This window comes from Phyllostomus hastatus, unplaced genomic scaffold (genome assembly GCF_019186645.2).
Source record: "Phyllostomus hastatus isolate PE091 unplaced genomic scaffold, TTU_PhHast_1.1 phas_contig_209, whole genome shotgun sequence".
NCBI classification, from domain to species: Eukaryota; Metazoa; Chordata; class Mammalia; order Chiroptera; family Phyllostomidae; genus Phyllostomus; species Phyllostomus hastatus.
In genome coordinates this window covers 3,617,725-3,637,014 of record NW_025333735.1, presented here as the reverse complement: position 1 = coordinate 3,637,014, position 19,290 = coordinate 3,617,725, and the positions used below count along the sequence as shown (strand labels likewise).

The following is a 19,290-nucleotide window of genomic DNA, read 5'->3' as shown; positions in this document are numbered from 1 at the left end:
AAGTCCTGCTGCATTCTGAAGGCTATAAAGGAACCAGAGAACCAACACACGCAATTACATCAAGGTTTTGTTCAAAGTACTGACATGCACATGAAAAACACTGGTACACACCCAGGGACGAACTTTGCCGAGTGCCTATACTATGCCAAACTGGGGTGCAGTGTGGGCAAGATCAACCCTGCGTGGCGTAGAATAACAACTCTCATCTCCTGAGTGCCAGGCACTGTGCCCCAAATTTGTCATTTTTGTTTTTTAATTTAATTCCCCAACACTCTATGAGGGATATATGACATTGGAATCCACAAGAACAGATTATTGTTCTGTTTTTCCAACTAGCATGTATTCAGAAACTGAAATAGTGCCCACCACGATGTCAGAGTCGAGTCCTGAATTTACCGATGAATATAATCTCATGTTATGCCTGTGTAAACTGAATTCACACAGTGCATACAGGCTGGGACAGCTGAAAGTGTCCGAGAGAGGACCCAAACAGGTCTGTGTGACTCACCTGTTCATTCTCTTGGCCACTTGCTTACACTGCCTCGCCAACTGAAATGGTGCCACCTTAACTCTAGAAGCAGTGATAGGAGTCCTGTTCGCCCCATGCTCGAATGAAACTAAACAAACACACACACAGAGTCTGAAGGCGGATGGATAGCTTGACCAGGAAAGTGGCTCACAATGTGCTGATATTTTAAGCCACCATCTTATTTAAACTCAACACTCATAAACTCCCCTTTGGGAATGAGAGAACTGGAGGCGTGATCCTGCTTGGAGCCACGCCCATCTGGCATCAGGAACAAGACAATTCCTCCATTCTACTGTTCATAGAACAAGCCAAGATCCACATGTACAGCCTAGCATCAGGTCAGGGTTGGGATTTTCAATTCAGCTCTCAGTAAAGGAGGAAATCCTTGAAGAGGAGACTGTGAGGTCCCCTTCCTGCTGTGGCAGAACCAAACACTTCCCACAGAGCAACAGTAAGGAGATGATAGGATTGGCCAAAAGGCTTTTTAAAAAGGGAGTTGACGGAAAAAATGCATCTTAGCCCCATTAACTAGATCCTAAGGTTTGCTGAGAATGATATAAGACAGGAAAAATAATTACACAGTTAAGTACAGTTGGCAAAGATTATGAATTTAAGATCTGAGTATGAAATCAATCAGTGTAGAAGAAAATATTCTGTACCAGATAAAAACAAGATACCACTTTAATGGTGTACAAAGAATATGGGAGCAGAAGAGTAGAACTAGCAAAAGAATGTAGACACCTGTCTCCAGATTATAAATTACTGCAGAATGAAAGTAGAAATGTCTAAAAATAAGTTTCCTTCTCATTGACCCTGATAAAATGCCACCCATCCCACCAGAATTGAGGGTAGAGTACTAAAAGAGACTGGAAAAGGGGAGGAGGGGAAAATGGGATTTAAAGAAAGAAAATGTATTCAAGAAATCTGCTCCAATTAGATATCACTCAAATAGCAAACCTTATTAGAATGATCCTACAGGCAAACAAAAGTTTAATCACCCTCCTCAATTTTGTTAGGAGAAACAGGGTAAGGGTACACCTGAACACAAACTGAATGATCAATTCCAAGCAATAATTTATTAAAAGTGAAATTAGTGAGGTGGACCAGGGGTACTAGTGTACACAGTGCTGAGTGGTCAGGCAAGGTTGGTGGGAGAGATAGACTTCAAATAGTGCCTGCAAGATAAGCCCTGGCTGGTGTGACTCAGTTGGTTGGAGTATCATCTCGTACACCAAAAAGCTGAAGGTTCAATTCCTGGTCAGGGCACATACTAAGTTGTGGGTTTGATCCCTGGTCAAGGTGCATATGGGAGGCAAACAATTGGTGTTTCTCACATTGATGTTTCTCTCTCTAAAATCAATAAACATATTTTTAAAAATAGTGCCTGCAAGATGAGAGAGGTATAAAAATCCCTTTGGACTTGGTGGAACAGAGCAGGAATTACTGGGTGGGGGCATCTGGTTGGGGGCCATCTGGCCGGGATGAGGTGATAGATAAAAACTTGTTGTGAAGGCAAGTGGAAGGGGGCTGTGGATATATGTGAACACCTGGCTACAGAGCCATGAGTTTCTTCTGTGGGAAATGGGGTCCTACAGAAGTTTCTGAGCAGGGACTGATACATGAAGGCAGGCTAAGAAAAATTAATGCGATGGTCACATTGACTAGACTGGTCTGTCTGTGGATAAGAAAGGTGGGCATAAGCTGAAGACTAGAAGTAGCCTAGTTAACTCCTCTATATTCCTAGACTGCAAGCTCTGAGGACCTATATGTAGAGCAGAAACAATATGAGAATAAAAGTGTGGACTTCAGAATCCAGACTAGTGGGGCCCAAACTCCAGCTCTGCCTCTTACTAACTGAATGGTCATAAGCAAATTACTTAGCTCTCTTTGGCCCAGTTTCTTTACCCATGAAAGGGGGTAATAACTGGATCTACCTCACAGATCCGCAGGAAGGATGAAACTGAGTAAACATACAGAAAGCACTTACTGCCTGGCACATGGTAAACGCTATGCTACTCATTAGGTTAGCTGTCCGAGGCAGTAACGCATCTACAACTAGATGAACAACAGAATGCATAGCATACAAGGTGCTTCATACATATAATTTAACTAATGAGAGAAAAGTCCATGCTAGAAAGAAAACAGTGAGTATGGCAAAACATAAGTTAAATGCAGTTTTGAAGGAAGAATCCATGGGACTTAATAGGTACCAGGACAAAGAAGACAAGTCAAGGATGGTGATAATGTTTTATGCCTTGATAAGCTAGAATTTTAGTAACATTATTAGATTAAAAAACTAAAATGAATGTTAATTTGGCAAGAGAAGAAATTGGGAAACAATTAAAATTAACCAAATGACAAAAGGGGATATTATTATTTCTCCTTTTTCCAAGTAATACTGACAATGTGCCTACTTTACAGGTTACCAAAATTAAAACTTCAAAACAAAGAATTAAAATTAAAAAATAGAAAAGGAGAAAAAAAGCTAAGCATATACATTTAACCATAGCCCTGCATCTCAATCTTGTTTTCTTTGAAGTAACTTGGTTACCCTCAAACTTGCTGAGCTGGTATAGCATGTCACATAATAAAAAGACCTCTTTATGAAGGTAGAATAAAAATGCAACTTCAGTTATGGCAGAAATCTCCTCTCGTTTCTAAAACTATATGGAGGTGTTTTTAGAAAGGTATTTACTTTGGGGTTCCAGAAACAGCATCTCTGCAAACACTTTTACATTGATAAGAGATGATTATTTGCCAATGGAGCCGAAAACCTCACATCAGTCCTGTTTTTAAAAGAGCATGTGTTTCAAATGTTTCAAATGTAGTTACCTAGAGAGACACCTCCCTGAAAATGGTTCCATACCACAGGCCCCCAAACTAGGGACAGCTCTGATCACTATTGGGACCCTGGAGAGAAAGGGCTCAACAATATGGACTTAAACAAAAGGTCTCTATGTAGCCTTTCTATGCTCCTTAGAGTGACAGAGGTTAGCATTTCCTCAGAGTACTCAGCCACTGATAGAAGGGAAAATTAGCATTCCCTAAGTCTTTAAAGTCAAAACCGTCAAGACTGTGAATTTCAAAAGTGTATTTAAGCAGGAAGAATTTGGATGAAGATGAGAGATTTCAGAAACAGAAACCACTTTTATTGAGCAGCCTTCAGGAGCCTGTGTGCCTCATTCAGACATAAAAACCCACACTCTGAAATAGAGATCTACTATTTATCTAGATTTAAGAACATGAGGAGCCCTGGCTGGTGTGGCTCAGTGGATTGAGTGCCAGCCTGCAAACCAAAGGGTCACTGGTTCAATTCCCAGTTAGAGCACATGCCTGGGTTGTGGACCATGTCCCGGGATGTGTGAGAGGCAGCCACACATTGATGTTTTTTCTATCTCTCTTTTTCCCTCCCTTCACCTCTCTCTAAAGATAAATAAATAAAATCTTAAAAAATAATAAAAGTTAAAAAAAAGAACCTGTGGAAACAAGGCATAATCCCTACAAAAAAAACAAGGTTGCCATCTAAAATGAACTTCAACCTACCATCTAACCTCCAGAGTCAACATAATTTTACAGTTTTATGAATTCAAGTGTGGGCTTCCCACAACAGAAGTCAGCGGCAGGACATGTCAAAACAGTTTCATCTTGGGGTAAGGAAGAAAAAACCAAATGAACTCATAATATAAATTACCTGTGTGGTGACCATGACTATCTTCAAAATCTGCAGACCCAGTTTCCATGGGATCTGGTGTCTGGCTCGGAACTTTTCACATGGGTTCATGAAGTAGAACTTCAGGTCTTCCCTCAGACATTCTTCTTGCACATCAGAATCACGATGAGCCATTGCGTTGCTGCCAGAGAAGATTAATTTTTAAGTACACAGAACAGCCTGTTCACCGGGAAGCTCCTAAATACTACTTTGCATTCACATGCTTAACCCATTCTCACAAGCAAAATGCTCTCTGCAACCAGTAAACTTGTGTTCTCTTTAGGAATGTGAAAATTATTCAGGACCCTCTATTCTTTGCCTTTCCACATAGCTACTCATCTTGTTTAAAATGGCCATTTTCAAAAATAATAAATTAAATTTTTTTTGCAAAACTCATCCATTTCTAATTTTAACATAGCATACTCACCTGTCACTGGAGTACTAACAAAACTAGATGAGGTACTTTCATGGACTCTAAGAGTGAAATCACAGAAATTTAGTATAGACTAGTGAAATTAAGTTCTTATAGAAATACAGAATCTTTATTCTATAACTTTGTACTGAAGGAGGGATTATGTTCCCCTTTATTGATAACATATCAGTGATTATAATATCCTAAACTATAAGTATCTTTAAAAAGTTAAAATAGCATCTCTGTATTTCTGCCTAATCAGATCTCTGTGTCACCTTACATTAGTAAAATTTGCTTTTACTATCTCAAGGGCTCTGGACTCAGGAATGGGCACATGACTCAAGCTGGACCAAAAAAGCCAGTGAGATGTGGTCGCAGGACTATGATTATAACTAATGGGAGAGATGTGGTCTTTCCACTAACTAGTCCCCAAAGCGGGGTGTGCAAAACAAAAAATTGAACTCTATTAATAATGAATAGACCATAACATACAGAAGAATAGCCGCATAGAGTAGCATTTAATTTATAAACATACACATATTGGGGACATATGCTTAACCTTTACTGTTGGGTAAACAAAGTGTGGAGGTCACAGACGTAAAGCACAGCCCGGGAGTCTGAATTCCTGGAAGCCATCTTGTTACCACAGAAGAGCTCGGCAGAGAGTGGGGCTAACACAGGGGGACAGACAGCGGGTAGACACTAGACCTAATGCTAGTGTTTGAGTTCCTGGATCCAGTTGTACCTGAAGCCATCATCCCGAAACTTTCCATTTGAGCTAAAAATACCCTTTGGGATTTAAGCCAGTTTGAATTAGAATTCTGTTTCTTACAACAAGGAGTGCCTGGATGGTAAATTTAATGAATAAATCCTGTTTGGTTCAGTCAATCAGTAAAGCTACTCATTTCTAGGGAAGTTTTTGTAGTTGGGGGTCAATCTTGGGAATCTTTTCACCTGGAATGTCTAAATGACATATTTTATACTGACTTATGATCCACAGTATCTACCTTAACTAATAAGTTTAAAAGACATCCAAAGGGAAAGTCTATTCTAAGACTTACTTTAAGATTTATATGAAGTTGTTAATAATTTTCTATTTTTAGACAAATTTTTAGACCTCTGATTTCCAGAATTAGTAGGCTAGGTTATTTGGAATTTTCCTGATGCAAAGGAAGGAAGGAAAGGAGGGAAGGAAGGAGGGATTAAGGGAGAGAAAGAAAGAAGGAAAAGAAAGAGTGAGGGAGGGAAGAAAAAAGAGAAGAAAGATGCTAAGTAAAATGCATCTTTTGGGGGAGAGATGGAGCAAGTAGCTTATAAAAGAAAAGCAGCAAAATGCAGCTAATATTGTCAGGAGAAGAGTCTAAAAAGGATCTGGGAGGCCTCCAGGAAGTTGGGCCAATAGACCTCACCTCATGGGAAGCTGAACTTTTAAACTTCGCCAAAACCAAATGGCTACTTCCTGATATAGTTCTTGGAACAGACTGATCCCCTGAATTCTCTATTAAGAAATAACTTTTTCACCTGACAGGAGACATAAGAAATTAATCACATAGAGCATATTGCAGGTCCTCCTGTGAGCACCAGTCACCGCCCTTGTGTAACTCCTTTGGAAATTCCCCCTTTTCTGTCTTTATAAACTCTGTCCCCTTCCTTCCCCCTCAGGACACAGCTGGATTTCTACCCAAATCTGTGTATCCTGGATTGCAACATCTAAAAAATGCCCCCAAATAAAGCTTTTGTTTGCCTTGCAGTTTTTGGTCAAGATTTATTGTTAAACTGTAGAATACTGAAGAGTTAAAAGCAGACAAGTCCTGGGGATCTAACACCCAGTATAGTGAATACAGACAACAACACTGCATCACAAACGTGAAATTTGTTGAGCGACTAGACCTTAATTATCCTCAGGACAGAAAAGGAATGATAATTACGGGACATGAAAGAAGGGCTATCACTACAATGGCAATCATATTATAATACATAAATGTATCAAATCAACATATTGTACACCTTAAATTTACAGTGTTATATGTCAAATATATTTCAGTTGAAAAAAGAACACTTGGAACAAAGATGTTTCTAAGAATGCTTAAAATGTAAAGAGAGCAAAGATCTACCAGGCCGATCTTGGGGGAACTGGTGAAGTCGGAGCCCACTGCCATTCTCACACACTTAGGCTTCGGTTCGTGGCCCCAGGAGAGGAGAATAAAGGAGCCAAGACTCAAGGCCCAAAGCACATCCAAGATATAAAAGGAGACCCTCCTCAAATTTAGGCAAGAGCCCCAAAGAGCTAACTCCTCAGAAAAACAACCAGCACTCAAGCTGCCTTGCCCCCCAAATGTAAAAGACTACAGAGAAGACTGGAGTCAATTCAAATCAAAGAAAACAAAAAGGACATTAAAAATGTAGACCCACCCTGAGAATGGCGACCAAAACCCAGCCTCTGAGCCCCATGCCCAGTGAGCCCAAGAATGTCATGCCACATGCCTCGTTCGGGGGCTCCAGGCTGGGACAGTCCTCCACCTCCCAGCACACACACACAGACCTCTCCAGAGGTGCATCCTAGCACTTGGGGTGCTCTAACAAACCACTTGTAGAACGCATTTACCAGTCATAAACACGGCCAAGCACATGAGAAAACCAAGTAACGTGAAACAGTCAACTTAGAAACAAGGGCCAAGTACGTGGAACCAGACACAGATTAGAAAACAACCACGCTTACCTTATTGAACAACAAATAGAGGTAAAAATATCCGCTATGAGATTAACTTGGGAAAAACAAAAGAACTTTCAGAAATGAAATATAATTTCCCATAATAAGTCTCATTTCAAAAGAATGAGAAGGCTTTTTAAATGTGTTTGCCCTGTACCTGTTATAATTACCTCTTGGTTCGATCTACCAACCTGCTAAACATTTACTGTGCGGGGCAACTGTGCTGGGTCTCAGGACAGAAAGCTGAATACATTCCCTGAACTTCAGATGCTCGGTGTCCAGTAGAAGACATAGACTTGTGAGCACATGTTCACAAATCAGCAGATAACTTAGAGAATGCTGCACCGCAAGTGTAGAAAGTATTGTGGAAGCAGTCCTAACACTGCAGGGAAGGGTTCATAGTCATAACACCTGGAGCGGTGAGTGCTACGGGACGCTTGACAAGGAGCATTGCAGCAGGACTTCCAAAAAGAAGGTGGTATCTTAACTGTGCATGAGAGTGACATCCTCTAACACAAACCTTCAGGTTTCTGAGAACACGGATTATTGATTGTGTTAAATTATTTACACTCCTGTACCCTTCTGCAAGTTTTTCACTTAGGTATTCACAGGACAGTTGTGATGAGGGGGGAAAAAAAAAACCCTGAAAAAGCTAGCATGAAAAACTCCTCTGTGGCATACAGGAGCCACTAGGTGAAACACAGGAAAGTGCTAGGCAAATGTGATCAACTAATGATAGGCATGCAGAAAAAAGTTAGTTTATATGGATAATAAAGTTACATGATGAGACTGCTGTTTTTTTAATAAGTCTAACTTAAGTTTAGAAATAACATCTAAAGTCTGGAAAAAAAGGTAATGATGTTTTGGTTCAAAAAATCTAATATTTCAAGGAAAATGTAAATGTATAAGCTTTCTAATATTTCTTTTCTGAAGGTTCTTTCTTGCTACCCCTCCACAATTTGTAGATATGCCCTAGTTCCATGGAAAATGAAAGGTATTAAACATACAAACATGCAACCAGACAACTTATTCCTATAACAAAAATACAATGGTGAAAAAATAGTGCAAGATGAAAAGAAGGAAATTTACTAAAAAGAGAAAGAGAGAAAGACAGGATAATATCATGGAATTAAAACATTCTGCATTTGACCCATACTTATCCAACACCCACGAGTGCTGAGCCCCAGGCCAGGCTGGGTGTTTGGTACAGGAACCTTGAGCTGCAATCACCACTTCATAAGCAAGAATTAAGTCAGGAGCCCTGACTGGTGTGGCTCAGTGGATTGAGCATGGGCCTAAGAACCAAAGAGACGCAAGTTTGATTCCTAGTCAGGGCACGTGCCTGGGTTACAGGCCAGGTCCCCATTGGGGCCACGTGAGAGGCAACCACACAGTGATGTTTCTCTCTCTCTCTTTCTCCTTCCTTTCCCTTCTCTGTAAAAATAAACAAATACAATCTTTAAAAATAAAATAAAATAATTAAGTCAGGAAGAGTAATACTGCAACTTTCACCACACCTGATGAAAATCACCAACAGGTTTAGAAAAGGACAGAGAGATGCTAACTGGTACCACAACTCAGGGGTGACGGGGAGTGAAAGTGATTACACCATAAAACCATTTGAGGAATAGAAGTCAATGAAGATCTAAATTATGGTGACCCATCCATTGCTGGGCAGTCATGCAATGGAAATTACGTGGAATAAATAAAGGCAATCATGAATCTTATGAATTATTTGTGTCACTAACTATAGAAAATGAATGACCTGGATTTGTATAAGCTTAATACAAATATCAGAGGAAGAAAGCACAATATTAGTAAACATAAAAACAAGATCTGGAACAGAAAGAAAAATCACTCACATAGTGGGCTACATAAAAGCTAGAGGTGCTTGAATAGAAACGTAAACAGGACTTAGCAAAGAAGCCTGAGCCTGGTACTGTAGTGAGAATTCAGGGAGAAAGCACATCCAAGCTACCATCAGTCATTAAGAAAACCTACTCTTTTTCCAAAGAATCGAAACTGTGTAATGTCAGCTACTTTTAAGGCTTTCACATGACCAAGGGAAATTCTAGCTTTATCAAATCAAAGACTGCAAGATCTCTGGAAGAATGCAGTTTTAAAAAAACAAAACCAGATGCTGGCAATTCTTAGCCTCACTGGGGTCATGAGCCCCTGTGCGAAGTTGTGAAGGTTTTTGGTCTTTGCCCTAGAAAAATGCACACACCAGTTTCAACGATGGTACCTTGCTCCCATGGGCACGGTCTGCTCAGCAAATAAGCTAACCAGCCCAGGCTGCTGTTGCTTTTAAGCTTGCATGACCCTTAACCTCAAAAAGAGATGTGAAAGTTTCCTAATGTCTGTAGCCTTCAAAGTGGGGTGTGTTCCCACAGGGGGTATGCAAGACCATTCACTGACACATGAGAAGAGTTAGAGCTGCTAATTGTATTAACCTAGCAAAAAGAAGTTAGGATTTTAATTTACGAATTATTATATATCACACCTAAGAAGCTCTCCCTTCGTCAGAATGCCAAACGACTGTCTCGCTTAGGGAAACAAGGCGCCCTGGGGGAAGCGTGCATGTTCCCAAAGTAGGGACTGATGGTGGCTCCCTCACTGGTTTTCAGCACACCCCTACCACTTAGGGTTTATGTGAGCCCATTTAAGCATTTTTTAGAGCAGAGGACCCACCCCCCTGCAACGGGGGCCACTGACCAGTACCCAGCAGGAGGTGGTGGTGGGTGTATTACCACCTGAGCTCCCTGCTCCTGTCCCACCTCCCTGCCCCTCCCACTCCCATCCGTGGAAAAACGGTCCCTGGTGCCAAAACAGTTGGGGACGCCTGTAGAATACATTATCCACTTTAGGTAACCCTCACAAAAATGAGCAAGGTACCTAAAGTTATTGCAAAAAATTAGACCCATCCTAGAATTAATGTATGTTGGGAACCGCCCTGACTGGTATCAGAAACTGAGACCCCCGCCTAGCTAAGGCTAAGGGAACGCCCTTGGAACCGTGAGCCGGCAAGGAGACAAAAGCTTTTCTTCCTGGCAGGAATGCTGCTTCTGCTGCTTTGTTCATAACTGAACCCCCAAAAGCTTGGTCGGTTAGCCAAAGACGGGTAAGATTCCCCATGGGGGGGAACAACCCAAGCCAGGCACGATCACTTTGGGAGGCCCCCCAAAAGAAGGACTTGGGGGGGGGGCTGCAGCAAAAGGGGGGTGATGGACCCTCACTCCTCGGCTTTGACAAAGTCTGAGTTCTCAGCGTCCGGAAGAAAATCTCCCTATCTCTCGGTGGCCTTAGTTCCCGCGCTCCACCTAAGCCTGAAACAATGACGGGGAAGTACAGCTCGGTACTGGGAAGTGCGGATTTCCCGGGGTGATCAGGCCTAAGAAAGAACATGTAAATTACTGTGAAACCTTCTTTGTTCGAGAATGCTCTCAGTTGAATGAGGAGGGTCTTAGGAGGAAGCTAGTTTGTTCCTCAGCCTTACAGCTCTTTGACCCCCCAACTCAATAGACCGGCAGAGTTCTTTGTTTCCTATATTCCTTACTTCCCCTAATGAGTATTGTACGTTACCTGAGTTATTATGCAAAATGAGCCTAATAAAAGCAGGTATGGACGGTGGATCGGCGCGCTCCCCACTAGGGGGGGTGGCCATTCTGTCCCTACTTCCCCACAGAAACTAGTCTGTCTCTGTGCATGTTGTTATTTCTCGCGTGTTTATTGTCGAGCCATCCACAGTGTTCCGTGGTCACTGCTGGCCGGTGACCCACGCGCAACAAATGTAAGCCTAAATTAACATCAAGAAAAATGGGAAAGCTAACACTCTCTTAACACAAACTTCCTTGGCCATGAGTTTAAAAACAAAAAAAGATGAAAAACAAATCTGATCGGAAAACAAGTTGGGGAAAAAAGACAAAGTTATAAAAAAAACCTACTTAAACTATAGGCTAAATCTACCACTGTTAAGTGATGGACCTGACCCTGAGGGTACATACGGTACCTTAACACATCAGCTAATGACACTATGAAGTCGTAATGATATCAGGAAGTCACTGCATTTAGCAATTCATCTTAACATCTTCAACTGTCTCATTCCTTAGAATGTTCATTTTAGTTGTTTTATAGCATGTTTGGTTCTGTATACAATATACAGATAAATACACACTCAGAGATGGTAGCTGTTCTTTTAACTGATAAGGATAAATTATCAAAAATATTTGGGACTACTTCTCTCGTGTTTCAAAACTCCCACCACACCTTGGATATGGCTGTCCTTTTGTTATCCCAGTTATTATAAATTCCTGAGTTTTGGAGAAACTGCTGTTTGTTCTCCTGGCTCCAACAAATAAATAAAAAATAACCATGATAGGAATTCCTTTTCCTGTCAGACCCATGTAGGTATCATGTCTGGATGCAGTGACACTGGAGTAGGATGTTCTTTCTAATTCACAGCTAGCTCTTCCGGGTCACACAGGATGGAGCAGGGGAGGCAGGATGAACCACTCTGCAAATCTGTCCTTCCTCCTGTATCCTCTTCACAGTGCACGGCACCACCAGCATCCAGACACCAAACCCGGAGACGACATCTGCACAGATCTGCACAGGTGCCTTCCCATCTGGTCCCACCTGCCTTCCCACTGTCATCCCCACTCCGACCTTAACTGTGTACATAATTTAAAGTAAACCACAACAAACCCTACTCTGATTTCTGCTCCTTACAGGCAACCACTATTCCCTGTTATTCTCAGTTATTTACTTTACTATTTCATAATAATAGTGTTCCACTGTTTTGCCTCTTGTGGACACTCTCAGTTTACATCCTCCTGTGAAAAATATGGATTCAGCTCTTACCTCTGCCCCCCCCACCAGCAAACACACCCATTTCACCTCCCCCCTCATCTCCCTGATCAAGTTTTAATAGAAATTTTGGATAAATTAACATTTACAATTTATGAAGTGAATATGCAAATACTTGTTCACAGTTGAGCTATTAGTACACTGTGGTTTTATATTCTTTCTTGTAAAAATTTTTTTGGAGTTAATTGCCTTTTCCCACATTTGCTTAGTTTTTTACATACACCCAGGACCTTAACCCAAAACTCTGGCTGAGTCTGCCAGCCCTCTTCAACTCACACAAACAAGCTGGGGGAATCCTGTGGACTCTTCTCCCAGGGACCTCATTCCTGGAAGCCTCATGCTCCTGCTCCAGCCTACACTGGTTGCTTCCTAATCCCTTTTCAGGGCCATCAGTTTGGGAATACCCTTTACCTCCTTCCAAAGTCAAGTTCCACGTTTCCTGGATCCCATCTCCATTTTTCTTTGCTCCCTCATTATTGTGGAGAGTATTCTTCAATCCCTTCCTGTGACAGAAGCCTGGAAGGTCAATTTTGAGACTTTCTGTGACAGACCCCGCTAGCTGCCTGCCCAGTCTTCATTCCTCCCCTGTTCCTGATTTTGTTGAGGGCAAGGAATATATTAATACTGAAGGATAGAATAATTCAGTGTCAGAACTAGACAAGAACCTGGAGTGCTTCAAAATGCTGATGCCCGGCACTCACCCTCAGAGATTCCAGCCTAGTTGATGTGGGTACAACCTGAACATCTGAGCTTTGAAAAAGCACCCCAGGTGATTCTGATATGCACCCAGGATGAAATCCTCCGCCCTGGAGATTTTGCCTGTTTTTGTCTCCTCATTTTACAAATGAGACAACTAAGGTACCTTGAGGTTGCAACTTGCCCCAACAATGAGAATCCAATTCCCCTGACCCCCTTGTCCAACGTTCCTTCCTGATCCCTGAATTAATATTTTTAAAGTAGTAACAGCTTGTCAGTTGGTCAGGAATGAAGAAAAATGTAATGTTCAAATAAACTACTATTTCAAACACAATTTCTCTTATTTAAAATGAGTGATCCTTTGGTAAACAACAGCATCCTAGTCCATAAATTCAGGAGGCTTCTCAGTGGTCGTGTTATTGCAATGGAAAGGAAAAAAGAAAGAGAGCTACATGATGGAATGCACTCAACTGTTGCCCTCCTCAGGTTATCTTTGTGCCTCAGATGCTCTGGAGCAAACACCGGGCTTCCATTCCTTCTCCCCCACTGAAACTGCTGCACGTTCCAACGCCACTTCTCAGGCCTGAACTTAGTGGCTCAACAACATCAATACCACCGACCACTATATCCCCGGCACAACCTCTTCTCTCTGCTTCTAGAACACCCCACTCCCCTAGTTTTCTTCCCGCCTCACTGGGCATCTCTCAGCTGTAATCCCTTGTCCAGTCAGTCAGTGGCTTTCCACCTTGGCTGCACAGTAGAACCACCTGGAATTTTCTAAGGTTTCAGTGCCTGGTTTCCTGGCCCTAGACATTGTGATTTAGGTGGTGACCAGGTATGAGGTGGACATTGAAATTCTGCTAAGCTTTCCTGGTGATTCTAATGTGCAGCAAAGAACAGGACTTTTTGTCCAGAGGCAAGCATTGATTTCTCCATTTCCTCAACCCTCACATCCAACCGATCAAGTCTTCCCTCAAAATACATCAGGAGACGGTCTTTGTCTCCCTATAGCCACTGCAGCCTCCCAATTCTCCACAGAGTGGCCAGAAAAGTAACTTTTAAAGCAGAAGTCAGATATATTATTACTTTCCTGTTTAAAATCATTTAGGGTCTTCCCCCTGCTTCTCAGACTAAAATCCAACCCTCCCACCATGGTCTGAAAGTCTCCTGTCCACTCCTTCCCATACCCTCTCTCCACCCTCCTCACTACCCACAGCCTCTTCCCTGGCCCTGGAACATTCCCTCCTCTGGCATTTGCATTTACTGCTTATCTGCCTGCTGCTATTCCCCCAACCCTTTGTAGGTCTGGCTTCTCTCACCCTTTACCTCTCCACCCAAGTGTCATCTCTTTAGAGAGGGCTCACTGACCATCTTTTAAAATCAACCTTCCCCATTGCTCTCTTATCACTAAATTGCCTTCATAATTGAGATCACAATCTTTATTGCTCTTCCCTAGAACAGAGTTTCATGAAGACTCCTCTTGCTTCACACTATATCCCACAGCATACGGCACAGCACCTGACACCTAATAGGTGTCCAGTGAGTCTTGGTTGGAAAAAAGAAATGAGTCAATGAAGAAGACAATGATGCTGAATACATGAACTTTCCCTTGGCCAGTACCATTAAGATCAAATAGTAGTAGTAGTAGTAGTAGTAGTAGTAATAACAACAACAAATATAAAATGACACAATAATAATAGAAAGTCTAAAATGTTTATATGAAAAATGAACTAAAATGCACTGAAATGTTTTGTTTAGTCAAGATACATTAGAGGGTTTTAGGTAATTTAGTTGATTAGTTTGCTGATAGAAACACTATTTTGTTTCAATTAATATTCCTAAAGATCTTCCAAAGAATGAATTAGTCAATGAACTGTTATCATGAATATCTGGAATCCACTGGAGAGAGAGAGGGTTAGAGACCTCCCTCAAACCAATACAAACATAAAACATAAAAACTTAGACATATTAAAAAATAAAAGCATTGGATATAGATTTTTAATATATAATTTAAGATAACTTTCTAATTATAACAAAATTCAGAACCCATGAAAATGACTGACAAATCTTAACACAAAAATTTGACTTCAAAAAAAATTAAAAGACAAACTGGGAAAAAAGGTTTGCAATATGTTTAAACAGGCAAAATTTTACTATCTATTACTTGTAGAGAGCTCCAATTTATTAATAAGAATAAGACAGTCCAATATAATAAGAGGCAAAAGAGCTGAACAAGTTAATGAACATTTAACCATAATAATGGGAAAAAAAACTATGGAAGGAAACGTACATTTTTGAAGACCACTTGGGCAGTTTCTAGAAGAGTTTCTGTGATGTAGAAATCAAGCTTCTATGGATTTATACTACAAATGTTAAAATAACCAGTGAAAAATTATTTTAAAAATGTTCATTGTAACCTGGTATTGACTTAAAGATATCTATGACATATTAAACATTTTTTAAGTAATAATGGAAATATATTCGGGTCTCATTTTTCTAAAAATGTTGACATTTATCTCTATATGTAGACATTTCAAAAGACTAAAAATACATAACAAGAAAAAATCTTGCTACTCCCTGTGAAGTAGAACTATCTATCAGTCATCTTAATTTTCCTCAAGTTTTCCACACTTTCTTGATTTTTAGCAATTAACAAGTGAGTTTTTATGAGTAAAAATAAGCTACTTCCAAAAGAAAGAGCCTGATAACATGTATCAGGTAGCTGAGCTCTTCCCTGCCCTTTGTTTGTTGGAGGTGGGCGGGAGGTAGGGTGGAGAGAAGCAGCGTGAAGACTGAAGTTCAGCGTTTCCACCACAGGGACCATGTCGGCCCTGGTGAATGACAGTGCCATCTGGCAGATGGAAGACTTTATTTGGACCAACCGCTAGCAACTCCCATACCAGTTTAAAATTTATTCCAAATTCCTACAGTGAACTATTAACTCATGATTTGCTCATCTCATGAAAGAGAGAGAAAGAGAGAGAAAGAGGGAAGGGGAAAGAAAGCAGAGAAATGTTCAGTTCCCTGAGGCTCTGGGGTAGTTGGGCCACAATAAAAGGAAGTTAAGGGGGAAAAAAGTCCAAGAAAGAAACCTTGGTTACCTCCTCACACAGCCCTCAGAAATAAATAACATGGGTCCTTTTACTCCTGAGAAGCACGCAGAAGAAGGACTGTAAGGGCTTTTTATTTCCCACCAGAGCCATGCACACGCACAAAAGATGAGCAAGCTACAATTTCTAGGAATTTCCCTAAAGACAACCATGCTGCTAAGTCCCTATAAAATCATCTCCCGTCACCACCTGCCGCCTTGAGCCAGCAGGAAAGCCAAACTAGATCTGCACCTTTTTTTTTATCCTCACCTGAGGACATGCTTATTGATTTTTAGAAAGAGGGGAAGGGAGGACAAGAGAGAGGGAGAGAAACATGGATGGATCGGAGTCTTCTCATAGGTGCCCCAACCAGGGGAACGAATCTGCCACCTAGGCAGGTGCCCTAATCAGGAATCAAACCAGCGACCTTTCGTTTTTACAGGCCACTCCAACCAACTGAGCCACATCAGCCAGGGAAAGAGCTGCACATTTTCAAGTGCTTGTTCTGAACAAGCCTCCCTGCCTTTGAAAATATCCTGAAAACTCAGCTGTCTGGGTCAGAGATAAATAAAGTAAAACTCCATTTCTCAGCAATATGGGATGTCACATGCAGTTAAGCTGAAGATGATGAGTGGTATAGGGCATTTCCTCACAGTTGTCGTCTTCCTCTAACAAGTGCCCAGTTTAGTGAGGTCATGCTGATGACGCTCTCTAAGTGCAAAATTAAGAGAAGTTATAAAGTCATACTTAATATTTTTTCCTCAAAATATTGACTAAGTGTAGCTTATTTTTGGACAGCCCACTTCAGTGGCAGTTGGGAAATACCTTGAGTCACCCCATTTCTCACAATTCCCTCTAGTTGCTATAAGTGACACAATTTTCTTTAAAAATCCACCATTTAAATTGCAGATCTTTTGGAATTACACACACCAAGGACAATTTTCCAGAATCCTTAGCCTCACTAGTCTCCAATTATTGCCTGACAGATGTTTTAAGCTGCTACCACCAGATTTATTCAAGGGGAGGTGATAAAATACAACCTTCAGAGGAGAAGAAAGAAAGCAGTCCCTCCAGTTAACGGGAAAGAAACATTGGCAACATGCCCCCAAAGCTGTCTTGTCACACTAGGGAGAAGGAGGCACGGGCCCAAACTCAAAACAGAGTCGCTACCCAAGCTCAGCTACGGGTAGGATGAGGAAAGTGGGGAAAAAAAAAAACCCAGATGACTGCCAGAGCAAACAAACAACTAAACAAACAAAAAAATAATAATAAAATTCCTTAAAACACTAGTAGGGAAAAGAATATTGCAGTTTGGTAAAGAAAATGAAGTCTGGGAATATAACTACTTTTCTCTCTGAAGCCTGTAACAGGTGAGATGAGAGCTCAGGTGATTTCATTCTTCAGAACTGGCCTTGCGTTCCAGACCTCAGAAAAGGTAACAGTCTGCCTCAGGGAGAATTCTGCCTTTAATCTTCATAGCCAACGGGGTTTTCTTTGACCCCTGTTTTTACTTTGAAAATTGTAGCCAGAAGAAGCCACCTGTTACTCCACTAAGTTTTAAGAATTGTCTTATTCTGGGTTTCACTTTATCATTAGAGACCTAGCCAAAGAGATTAGTTTGTAAATATTCTCATTTCTTGGTTCTGTATTCTCTGCCACTCTGTTCAGAATATCACTTCCTATTCTTTCCACTTGCTTCATTAAGATATTTTATATGTATTATTTTGTTAAAAATAACACTTCTGATATGCTTCTCCTTGGGAGAAAAGAATGGAGTCTCTTCAAACACTTCATTGGGATTTATCAACTTTCAAGTGCAGGAGATTAAATAAAATTGGCACTGTTGTGGTGGCTTCTGCATGGTAATGGTTGGGGAAGTGTGGGAAATGTGCCTGGTTTTAAAGGGTCCAGGCCACAGAACCTAGTTTACAGAAGGTTATCATGAAAAGAGAAGGGACCTTTTATGGCAATGGGAGTTTGACTCATCTTCAAGTGTGAATAGGAAGAACAGCTAAAACCTCGAGACTGCTGACTCACTAGGAGGAAGGTACCAGATTCCCCCCCAAACTTGTGCTGTTCAGTTCGCTGCTGACCATGAGCACATCACAAAGGCGGTCAGCAGTTTCTGAAAGAGTGAAACCCATATTCCACCTCTGGGGAGAAGGAGGTAGCTGGTCCCTTCAACATAAAACATCAGGATCTATGCCCTGACATCCACAGACGGCTTCTGCTGCCTCACTCTCACCGGATCCTTCCTCCGTTTTCCGCTTCAATGCCACACAACCTGCTGTTTTCCACCGGTGCTGTATAACCAGGCATGTGCATATCTCAAACCTGGGTTCCTTCAAAAGTGATTTATGTGCACACCCAAGAGTGTGTCCTTCCTTGCTGTAAGAATGGGAACTTCTGAAGATACTGTATACAATAAAACCACTTAAGTCCTGAAGGAAATATGCTAAGAAAAAATGTGTTTAAGAAAAAAAATAGAAAGGTTATACACCACACGCACCATGAGCACACACCTGTGCATCAGTGTCAGCAGGAGAGAGTAAACACACCCAGAGCTGATTCGCTCCTTCGGTTTTTTAGGACAGCACTTTTAAAGCTAGGGCAGATGGAAGGAATGTATAACTTCTCCCATCTGCCCCATTAAAGTAGCCACCTAGCATTGAAAGAGATAGCTTGTAAGTTACATGATTCCTGGCCATTTTGTTGTAACATTCACAGGTTTCCAGCTGTCAAAGAAGTTGCACCAACAGTATATCTTCTCTTTCAAAATTGGTCTTTCAAAGTCTAAAAAATATACGGCACTCTTGCTTGGAATTAAATACTTACCTGGGCAGTCACCAAAGATCAAGTGAATTCTCCTCTTGAATTGAACTCTTACTTTCCTCGCTAGTATTATTAAGTCCATTTATAATATTGAGAATATTGCCACGCAGGAAAGGCAGGAACGCCTCTCCACTATTTTAAGGAATTGTGACGACCCACCACTATATTTGTTTTGCGAGAAGGAAGGGGAGCCAAGGCCCGTGTACTCATCACGCTGGGGCTCAGCTGCGCAGCTGTATGGTTAGCAGCCCCGACCCCTGACGTGGGGCCCCCTGGCAGCGCCACTGGGCTGAACTGTACGCCTTTTCATGAAGGCAGAGGAACTGAGGTTAACCGCACCACAACCCTCCCACCTGAGGAAAAGGCCTGTTTGTTCCGGAAGGCACAGCCCAGCCTTCTTTAACTCACTGCTAGCAGTTAAAGGGAGCGTTCTCAAGGCAGCAAGCA

The 19,290-nt window shown here is 41.5% G+C and overlaps 1 protein-coding gene across 4 annotated transcripts in view; it reads right to left on the bottom strand.

Moving 5' to 3' along the window:
• Positions 1-19,290, bottom strand: part of MCOLN2 (mucolipin TRP cation channel 2) — a 56,364-nt gene that overhangs the window by 35,522 nt on the left and 1,552 nt on the right. For all 4 annotated transcript variants that reach the window (XM_045835422.1, XM_045835421.1, XM_045835425.1 and 1 more), the window contains exon 2: positions 4,221-4,380. In XM_045835422.1, the coding sequence (XP_045691378.1) occupies positions 4,221-4,380 (160 nt within the window). The remainder of the gene's footprint in view (positions 1-4,220; positions 4,381-19,290) is intronic.